Source organism: Zea mays, chromosome 10 (assembly GCF_902167145.1).
Source record: "Zea mays cultivar B73 chromosome 10, Zm-B73-REFERENCE-NAM-5.0, whole genome shotgun sequence".
Taxonomy (NCBI): domain Eukaryota; kingdom Viridiplantae; phylum Streptophyta; class Magnoliopsida; order Poales; family Poaceae; genus Zea; species Zea mays.
In genome coordinates, this window is record NC_050105.1 from 150,767,453 (window position 1) to 150,778,907 (window position 11,455).

Consider the following 11,455-nt stretch of genomic DNA (forward strand, 5'->3'; position numbering starts at 1 on the left):
TGGTGTGGTGACAAGGAACAAAGCTCGACTCGTGGCCAAAGGGTATTCACAAGTCGAAGGTTTGGATTTTGGTGAAACCTATGCACCCGTAGCTAGGCTTGAGTCAATTCGCATATTATTGGCCTATGCTACTTACCATGGCTTTAAGCTCTATCAAATGGACGTGAAAAGTGCCTTCCTCAATGGACCGATCAAGGAAGAGGTCTATGTTGAGCAACCTCCCGGCTTTGAAGACAGTGAGTATCCTAATCATGTCTATAGGCTCTCTAAGGCGCTTTATGGGCTCAAGCAAGCCCCAAGAGCATGGTATGAATGCCTTAGAGATTTCCTTATTGCTAATGGCTTCAAAGTCGGCAAGGCCGATCCTACACTCTTTACTAAAACTCTTGAAAATGACTTGTTTGTATGCCAAATTTATGTTGATGATATTATATTTGGGTCTACTAACGAGTCTACATGTGAAGAGTTTAGTAGGATCATGACACAGAAATTCGAGATGTCGATGATGGGGGAGTTGAAGTATTTTCTAGGATTCCAAGTCAAGCAACTCCAAGAGGGCACCTTCATTAGCCAAACGAAGTACACTCAAGACATTCTTGCTAAGTTTGGGATGAAGGATGCCAAACCCATCAAGACACCCATGGGAACTAATGGGCATCTCGACCTCGACACGGGAGGTAAGTCCGTGGATCAAAAGGTATACCGGTCGATGATTGGTTCATTGCTTTATTTATGTGCATCTCGACCGGACATTATGCTTTCCGTTTGCATGTGTGCAAGATTCCAATCCGACCCTAAGGAATCCCACCTTACGGCCGTAAAACGAATCTTGAGATATTTGGCTTATACTCCTAAGTTTGGGCTTTGGTACCCTCGGGGATCCACTTTTGATTTGATTGGTTATTCGGATGCCGATTGGGCGGGGTGTAAGATCAATAGGAAGAGCACATCGGGGACTTGCCAGTTCTTGGGAAGATCCTTGGTGTCATGGGCTTCAAAGAAGCAAAATTCGGTCGCTCTTTCCACCGCCGAAGCCGAGTACATTGCCGCAGGACATTGTTGCGCGCAATTGCTTTGGATGAGGCAAACCCTGCGGGACTACGGTTACAAATTAACCAAAGTCCCTTTGCTATGTGATAATGAAAGTGCAATTAAAATGGCCGACAATCCCGTCGAGCATAGCCGCACTAAGCACATAGCCATTCGGTATCATTTTCTTAGGGATCACCAACAAAAGGGGGATATCGAGATTTCTTACATTAACACTAAAGATCAATTAGCCGATATCTTTACCAAGCCACTTGATGAACAATCTTTTACCAGACTTAGGCATGAGCTCAATATTCTTGATTCTAGAAATTTCTTTTGCTAGCTTGCACACATAGCTCATTTAAATACCTTTGATCATATCTCTTCTATATGCTATGACTAATGTGTTTTCAAGTCTATTTCAAACCAAGTCATAGGTATATGGAAAGGGAATTGGAGTCTTCGGCGAAGACAAAGGCTTCCACTCCGTAACTCATACTTCGCCATCACTCCGAGCAACTCTCTATTCTTTGGGGGAGAAATGAGCATCAAAGAAAAGAACTTCATCCCTGGGGAAGAGAGTAAAAGCTCAAAAGCTTCGCTTTTTGGTATAATCTTAACTCATTTATTTTATGACCAAAGGGGAAGATAGCACTTAGAGGGCTCTAATGATTCCGTTTTTGGCGATTCATGCCAAAAAGGGGGAGAAATGAGCCCAAAGCAAAAGGACCGCACCACCACCAATTTCAAAAACTTAGTGTTTTCAAAGAAGTATTTATCAATTGGTATCCTATTGTGTTCAAAAGGGGGAGAAAGTAGTATTTCAAAAATGGTATATCAAAACCCTCTTGAACACTAAGAGGTGGATCTCTTTTAGGGGGAGTTTTGTTTAGTCAAAGGAAAAGCATTTGAAATAGGGGAGACAATTTCAAATCTTGAAAATGCTTTGCAAACTCTTATTCATGTACCTTTGACTATTTGCTAAAGATCTTTGAAATGGATTTACAAAAAGAATTTGCAAAAACAAAAACATGTGGTGCAAACGTGGTCCAAAATGTTATATAAGAAAGAAACATTCCTTGCATATCTTGTAAGTAGTTATATTGGCTCAACTCCAAGTAACCTTTGCACTTACATTATGTAAACTAGTTCAATTATGCACTTTTATATTTGCTTTGGTTTGTGTTGGCATCAATCACCAAAAAGGGGGAGATTGAAAGGGAATTAGGCTTACACCTAGTTCCTAAATAATTTTGGTGGTTGAATTGCCCAACACAAATATTGGACTGACTAGTTTGCTCTAGTGTATAAGTTATACAGGTGCAAAAGGTTCACATCTAGCCAATAAAAAGACCAAGTGTTGGATTCAATAAAGGAGCAAAGGGGCAACCGAGGGCACCCCTGGTCTGGCGCACCGGACTGTCCGGTGTGCCACCGGACAGTAAACAGTACCTGTCCGGTGCACCAGGGGACTCAGACTCCAACTCTTCACTCTCGGGAATTCTCGGAAGCCGGCGCGCTATAATTCACCGGACTGTCCGGTGTGCACCGGACATGTCCGGTGCTCCAAGGAAGCTCGGCCTCCTGAACTCGCCAGCCTCGGGTTGGCGCGGCAGCCGCTCCGCTAAAATTCACCGGACTGTCCGGTGTGCACCGGACTGTCCGGTGTGACAGCGGAGCAACGGCTCTCTGCGGCGCCAACGGCTCTCTGCGCAGCATTAAATGCGCGCGCAGCGCGCGCAGACGTCAGGGCTGCCCATACCGATGCACCGGACATCAAACAGTGCATGTCCGGTGCGCACCGGACACCCAGGCGGGCCCACAAGTCAGAAGCTCCAACGGCTAGAATCCAACGGCAGTGATGACGTGGCAGGGGCACCGGACTGTCCGGTGTGCACCGGACTGTCCGGTGCGCCATCGAACAGAAGCCTCCAGCCAACGGTCAAGTTTGGTGGTTGGGGCTATAAATACCCCAACCACCCCACATTCATTGCCATCCAAGTTTTCCACTTCTCAACCACTTACAAGAGCTAGGCATTCAATTCTAGACACACCCAAAGAGATCAAATCCTCTCCAATTCCGCACAAACCCTAAGTGACTAGTGAGAGTGATTTGCCGTGTTCATTTGAGCTCTTGCGCTTGGATCGCATTCTTTCTTTTCTCTTTTGCTCTTGTGATCAACACTCAATTGTAACCGAGGCAAGAGGCACCGATTGTGTGGTAGCCCTTGCGGGGAAGTTTTGTTCCCGGTTGATTGAGAAGAAGGAAAGCTCACTCGGTCCGAGGGACCGTTTGAGAGAGGGAAGGGTTGAAAGAGACCCGGCCTTTGTGGCCTCCTCAACGGGGAGTAGGTTTGCAAGAACCGAACCTCGGTAAAACAAATCCGCGTGTCACTCTCCTTATTTGCTTGCGATTTGTTTTGCCCCCTCTCTCGCGGACTCGTTTATATTTCTAACGCTAACCCGGCTTGTAGTTGTGTTTATATTTGTAAATTTCAGTTTCGCCCTATTCACCCCCCCTCTAGGCGACTATCAGTATCCACTCACTTTCGCCGCCCGGTCCGTGCTCTGCAGTGTGACAATGGCCGCGAGTTTGATAACCACGCCTCTCGCTCCTTCTTTCTCACTCATGGCGTCCAGTTGCGTCTCTCGTGCCCCTACACTTCTGCTCAGAACGGCCGAGCCGAACGCATGATCCGCACCACCACTAATATGCTCCGCTGCCTCCTCTTCCAGGCGTCTCTCCCTGCCAGCTATTGGGCAGAGGCCCTGCACACTGCCACCCACCTCCTCAACCGTCTTCCCTCGAAGGCGGTTCGCCACCCTACCCCCCACTTCGCCCTATACGGTACAGCCCCTTCCTATGACCACCTTCGCGTGTTCGGCTGTGCCTGCTACCCTAACACTTCCGCTACCGCTCCACATAAGCTTTCTCCTCGCTCCACCCGCTGTCTGTTCCTTGGCTACTCCCCTGACCACAAGGGATACCGGTGTCTGGACCTCACCTCCCACCGCATCATCATCTCTCGTCATGTCATCTTTGACGAAGATGTGTTTCCCCTTGCTGGCTCCACCCCACCCACCGATCTTGACTCCCTCCTCGAGTCCGATCCGATTCCTCCCCCACCTTCAGCTCCCCGTCTTGCGCCGTTACCTGCTCCTCATGCGGCCCCCACGACCTCTTCCGCGCCACGCGCGGCCCCGTCGATCCCGCCTGCGCCACGCGCGGCCCCGTCGACCACGCCTGCGCCATGCGCGGCCCCGTCGGTCCTGCCTGCGCCACGCGCGGCCCCGTCGACCCCGCCTGCGCCACGCGCGGCCCCGTCGACCCCACCTGCGCCACGCGCGGCCCCGTCGACTCCGGCTCACTTCGCCAACCCCGCCCTCGTCTACCATCGCCGCGGCCACGCCACTACCGCGGCGCCCCCCGACTCGGGCCCGTCGACGAGCGCGACCCGATTCGCCGACCCCGCCGTCGTCTATCACCGCCGTGAGCCGGCCCCACCAGCCGCTCCCGACATTCCGGCGGCTCACTCCGAGTCGTCCGTATACCACCCGGTCGCCATCCACCGCGACCCCGGGCACGTCCACCCGATGGTGACTCGGCGCGCTGCTGGCGTTCTCCGCCCCGTTGACCGGCTCATCCTGGCAGCCGCTACGACCAGCGCTCCACCCGACGCTTCCCCGGTACCCTCCTCCGTTCGCACTGCCCTCGCCGACCCACATTGGCGTCGCGCTACGGAGGAGGAGTACGCGGCCCTCTTGGCCAACCACACCTGGGACCTGGTGCCGCGTCCACCAGGCACCAACGTGGTCACCGGCAAGTGGCTATTTCGCCACAAGCTGACCTCGGACGGCTCCCTCGACCGCTACAAGGCCCGTTGGGTCCTTCGGGGCTTCACCCAGCGCCCCGGAGTGGACTACGACGAGACCTTCAGCCCGGTCGTCAAGTTCGCCACTGTTCGCACCGTCCTCTCCCTCGCCCTCTCCCGTGACTGGGCGATCCATCAGCTCGATGTCAAGAATGCCTTCCTCCATGGCACTCTGACGGAGACTGTCTACTGCAGCCAGCCCACCGGCTTCGTCGACACTGACCGTCCGGACCTGGTTTGCCGACTGAACCGGTCCCTGTACGGCCTCAAGCAGGCGCCACGGGCTTGGTACAGTCGCTTCGCTTCCTACCTGGCCTCCGTCGGCTTCGTCGAGGCCAAGTCGGACACGTCCCTATTCATCTACCGGCGCGGCGACGACACCGTCTACCTCCTGCTCTACGTCGACGACATTGTGCTCACGGCATCCACCGCCGACCTCCTTCAGCGCACGATCGTCGCCCTTCAGCGAGAGTTCGCGATGAAGGACCTGGGGCCCCTCCACCACTTCCTCGGCATCACCGCCGAACGTCGGCCCCAGGGTCTCTTCCTCCACCAGCGCCAGTACGCCATCGACATCCTGGAGCGGGCTGGCATGTCTGACTGCAAGCCCTGCTCCACGCCTGTCGACACTCAGGCGAAGCTCTCTGAGGACGACGGGCCTCCGGTCGCCGACGCAACGTCCTACCGGAGCCTCACCGGCGCGCTCCAGTACCTCACGTTCTCCAGGCCCGACATCGCTTACGCCGTCCAGCAGGTGTGCCTGCATATGCACACTCCGCGGGAGCCCCATCTCACTGCGCTCAAGAGGATTCTACGCTACCTCCGCGGCTCCCTCGACTACGGCCTCCTACTCCGCCCATCCCCGACGTCGGAGCTCGTGGTCTACACCGACGCTGATTGGGCCGGCTGTCCCGACACGCGCCGGTCCACCTCCGGCTACGCCGTCTTCCTGGGCGCCAACCTCGTCTCTTGGGCCGCCAAGAGGCAGCCCGTCGTCTCTCGCTCCAGCGCTGAGGCCGAGTACCGTGCCGTGGCCAATGGCGTGGCCGAGGCCTCCTGGCTGCGCCAGCTCCTCCACGAGCTCCACAGTCCCCTCCAGCGCGCCACCCTCGTCTACTGCGACAACGTCAGCGCGGTCTACCTCTCCACCAACCCTGTGCAGCATCAGCGCACGAAGCATGTGGAGATCGACCTGCACTTCGTCCGCGAGCGTGTCGCTGCCGGTGACGTCCGCGTTCTCAGCGTCCCCACCACGCTTCAGTTCGCCGACATCTTCACCAAGGGGTTACCGTCGAGTGTCTTTTTAGACTTCCGATCCAGTCTCAACATCTGTACAGGATAGAGTTGTGACTGCGGGGGGGTGTTAGACTACCCGTCTAGGGTTTGTGCTATTCCCCGTGTAATGACCGTTATACCCCTGTGTAATGGGCCTTGGCCCAGTTACTCTCTCTATTTAATACCACTCCCAACCCCTGATTAGGGTATGGGTTCCTATTCTAACAAGAACTATACCTACAAACAACAATAGAAGCAAGGGGAGACGGTGGAGCCGCTGGAACTTTGTCATTGCTGGTACATGACCTCTTTCTCTTGGAGTCTGCCTCGTCGGTGTTTCTTTCACCAGATCCACAGCCACACACCTCTGTGCAATGATTCGATGGTCAAGCCGCCAAGCCGCCATGGACCCTGTCGCCATCGCCATTGCTAGGAGCTGCGCCAACGCGTGGAAGCGGTTGAGGAGAGCGAGCGTCCGAAGAGCGACACGAGCAGCGGTGCGCGCGAGCCGCAGTGCGCGGCATGGAGGAGACGCTCTTCCGGCGCTGCGCCATGGATCTCGTCTATGGGGACGCTTGTCCGCCGCGGTTGTGCTGGCTTCGCCGCGCTCGCTCATGTCGTGCAACCGCCGCCACTGAAACCCTAGTATCAGCCATCGTGGAAGGCCAGATAGAGCGATTGTTTTTATACGATGGTACATGAGCGTAAACTTGTGTATAACTAAGCGTAAACATTATAGTGGGTGGACCGGATGGTGCGCCTGGTCAACCGGACGGATGGTCGGGGCTTTCTGTAGTTAAATAGAGCCCAGGGCTCTAAATACATATATATATATATATATATATATATATATATATATATATATATATATATATATATATATATATATATATATCAGTCCCTACCCTAGTTAGGGTGAAAGGTTTTCCATTTCAATTTGGTACCAGAGCCAATCTTCTCTTCTCTCCCTCCCTCCCTTCGTCCGGATTTTTTTTTTGCATTTTGGCCCTTTTCGGGAAAAAAATCACGTTTAGACCCTAGAAAATTTTAATCGCATTTTTAGACCCTTTGCTCGATGCCATAGCCTATGGCGCCGAGGTACGTGCTGCGCTGGCACACCCGGACGTCGTGGCGTCGACGTGGCACTGAGCTCGGCGCCATAAATCTTGGCGCCGAGCTCAGTTGTGTTTCAATAGTTTTGTTGGAAAGCTGTAAGCACAAAAATTGTCTAGCTCAGTTGGTAGAGCACAGGCTCTTTACCTTGTGGTTGCGGGTTTGACCCCCACAGTTTGTGTTCAATATTTTTTGTCTTTATCATTGATTTATTTTTTTGTTTATGTCGCTGATGTGTCCATCCAGATTTATTTCTCATCTAGATTTTTTTGTCTTTGTCATCTAGATTTTTTTGTTTATCATTGATTTTTTTTGTCCTTGCTATACGTGAGTAGGGGTGGATATCGAGCCAGCTCGGCTCATTATGACTTGGCTCGTTACTGTAACGAGCCAGCTCGGCTCGGCTCATTATACTAACGAGCTCAACAGCTGGCTCGGCTCGGCTCGTCAGGAAGCTCGAGCCAGCTCGTTAGGCTCGCGAGCCACACAATCAAATACAAAGATCTATATACATAAATATATATATAACCAAAAAATCATATTTTAAGTGTTTAACACTACAAACCTAAAACCTTTATAATAATACTATCATATCATCGTCCTAGCACTTTTAACTTTTAATATTAAATTAAATAACCAGATATGTATTAACCTACGGATTTATAAACCCTTATTATAACAAGATAGCATTATTATAATATTAAATAACCAAATAAGCATCATTATAAAGCAATTCATCATCCATTTCACAAACATGTAATATTATTGCACAACACTAACATCATATGCTGCTAGAAACAAAGTTCACAAAACCATAACCAATAATCAAATATTAAATATGCAATGTAGGTATGTAGCCATGCAATAATGCAAATATTAAGCACATGACACACCCACACATGTCCATATCACAGATCATAACTACGAGAAAACAAGACTATTAGAGATGAGATGACACCAACGACTAGATAAACTTGTGTTGCGGCTTAGCTCGTTTGGCTCGTGAGCTAGCTCACGAGCTAACCCGAGCTGGCTCATTAGAGAACCGAGCTAGAATGCTAGCTTGGCTCGCTACAAAATTAGAACGAGCCAAGTCAAGCCGAGCTACTAACGAGCCGAGTCGAGCGAGTTATCGAGCCACGAGTATTTCGTCCAGCCCTATACGTGAGGTCCGAGTTCGGTGAATTGGTTTCGGGATTGGCTGACAGTGTTAATTAGAATGGTATAGCAAGTTATATTTTTTTCTGATTATAATTATACATATTTACAATATTTGTGGTGCAATGGTTAGAGGAGATGTTTAACAAATATCATGAAACATATTTATTTATTTTAAAAAGATGACTTTTGGTAGTTTAATTATACGACGATCTTATTCCCTGGCAAACCGCTTTGCATCTGTACAAATTGGTTCCCTGTATTTATTGTTGTATGTTCTGAAAAAAAAGATAATGAGCATCGACCATCGTTGCATGCGGCCAGAAGCAAGACGAACATGATTAGCAAAATTTGCATGTGTCATCATAGCAAAATTTACATGTGTTTTAACAGTTTTGTTGGAAAGACTTAAGCTTGTGACAAAGACAAAAAAATCTGGACGGACACAAAAAGTATTGATACGCAAACTGTGGGGCTCAAATCCAGGACAACAAGGTGAAGAGCCTTGTGTTCTACCAACTGAGCTAGACTGATTACAGCTTTCCAACAAAACCGTTGAAACACAACCGAGCTCGGCGCCAAGATCTGTGGCGCCGAGCTCGGTGCCACGTCGGCGCCATGGCGTTCGGGTGTGCCAGCGCAGCACGTACCTCGGCGCCATAGCCGATGTCATTAAAATTTTCTAGGGTCTAAACGTGATTTGTTTCCCGAAAAACGGCTAAAATGCAAAAATTGGGCCCTTTGTCCCACCACTCAGCCGCCCGACCTCCTCTCTCTGTCCGGCCACCGTCGTCCTGTTGGTGGGCTGCACGTGCTCAGTTGTGCGAGCCAGAGCCCTACAACCGCCTCCGGCCGCACCTCCATCGACGGCTGCGGATCCACGCCCACGACGAGGCCGCCGCCGGATATGCCCCACCACCATCGTCGGGTGCTTCCCCGACTGCCTTCCTCGCCGCTTGCTCTCAGGCCACCAACCCTTCTCCCCTGCTCAGCAGGCGCCGGTGCCGCAGTGTGCGAGCCTGCGCCCGGCCGCCCCCTTCCCCTCCACCTCCGGCTAGTACGGCCAGTTTGGCCCGCCTCCTGTGTGTCGCTGCCAATTCGGCTCGGCCTAAGGCGCGTCTTCCCGGTCGGATTTGCCATAGCTGCGGCGGCACCCCTCGCCCGCACGCGCTGCGGCTTGTGGCGGCGGCAGCCACAACCCTTCACCACGCCCCTCGACGCCCCCTCCTCTGCGTCGTTCGGTATCCTCCCTACCCCAGCCATGTTCGACCTCACCACCCCTACCCTGACCCCCTATCCCGCTGCTCTTAACCCTATGTAGTTGCTCCTGGCACTTCCTACGGTATTCCACCACCCTTGGTGCCTCCGGCTCTGCCCAGTTCCGGCGCTGTCGTTGTGCGCGTCCTCCTCCACGATGGCCAGCTTATCCGGGGCACCTTCGTGGCCTTCGATCGCGCCATGAGCTCTGTCCTTCGTGACTACGTCGAGCTCCACCCCTAGACCGCCGGTCGTCACATGGATGGACCCCTTGTCTTCCCTCGTGCAGTGATCGTCTCCTTGGCAATCGAGCCCTCATTGTCCCCCTCCCCTCCTAGTAGCCATGTCGGAGCACCTCCTCTGGCTCTTTCCACGCACCCTGCGACTTTCCTAAGATCTCCCTTCCCATTGATTGGGTGGTCGATTCTGGAGCCTCCTTCCACACTACTTCCACCACTAGCTCATTATTCCACTCTCATCCACCACACCCCTCACATCCTCTCTCGATCGTTGTGGATAACGGTTCCACCCTCTCGGTCACCTCAGTAGGTGTGTCTTTCTACCTCAACGACGTCCTTGTTGCTCCCGGTTTAACTCATCCCCTTCTCTCGGTTCGTCGCTTCACTAGTGACAACCATTGTTCTACGGATCCCTGGGGGCTCACCATACGCCACCTTCCCACTCGTGTCGTGCTTGCTCGCTGTGACAGCTCCGGTCCCCTCTACTCTCTTCACTTGCCATCCACTTCCCCCACCACCATAGCCCCCTTGCTCTTGCTACTACCACCACCTCCGTCGTTTGGCATCGTCGTCTCGAACACCCTAGACCTGACGTGATGTCCCAGCTTTCCAGCCGCTCAGATATCGCCTATACCCGAGGCCCATCTTAGCGCTTCTGTCATGCTTCTCAGCTCGGGCGTCACACTCGTCTTCCTGTTTCCACTTCCACGTCCCAGGCTGCTCACACCTTGTGTAATGAGGCAGGCCCAACATCTATCAATAAATTTATATCAGTCTCTACCCTAGTTAGGGTGACGGGTTTCTCATTCCAACTGTTGGATTATCTGATCTGAATAGACTGTAATTTAAAACAAATAGGCAGTTCCACACCAAACAAGTCCTTACCCGTCTGTAAATATTGTGACCTTATTCTCACTCATTTTCAATTTCGGTGAAGCTTCGGGCCCAGCAATGCGCATGGTGCCCCCATCTAGCCTCATGCAGTCGTACCACGGAGAGGCAGCCTTGCTGATTGCTGCCTCATAGGGGGCTCTTTTGATAAATATTTTTTCTGAGTTTTTTAATTGTGGATTTTTGTATAATCTAGCCGTCACATGAATTTAGATATTATGAAACATACGTGCGGAGAAAGATAGTGTATGTAGTCACAGGAATCTAGATATAGTGAAACTTAGGTGTGGAAAAAAAATGAAGAGGTATGTAGAGTTTATAAAGCGTAGATGCCTCCAATGGCAACAATTCGATAGTTTTTTTTTTATATAAATTTACGTTAATTTAGACAATTTTTATAAAACAATTCTTAAAAAAAGACTAAAAAACAAAATATTTAGTAGCCAGAAGCTGATTTTGATGGCCAAAATTTAGATAGAAGCCAAAACAAACATGCCATAGTAACGAGCTCGGTACCGCCATATTTGTTTGGGCTTTTTTCGGTTTCTGGCCATCAAAAACTGCTGTGGACTGACAAACACCTCATCTTTTCAGTCTGTTTTTATAAAAAACGCTTTAATA

General features: G+C 51.3%; 1 protein-coding gene across 1 annotated transcript; it reads left to right on the plus strand.

Annotated features, from left to right (window-relative positions):
• Positions 1-9,278: 9,278 nt before the first annotated feature.
• Positions 9,279-11,055, plus strand: LOC100382845 (uncharacterized). Its single transcript, NM_001175542.1, has one exon. It carries the CDS (start codon positions 9,355-9,357, stop codon positions 9,766-9,768), a length of 414 nt encoding a protein of 137 aa, NP_001169013.1. The 5' UTR covers positions 9,279-9,354; the 3' UTR covers positions 9,769-11,055.
• Positions 11,056-11,455: the final 400 nt, after the last annotated feature.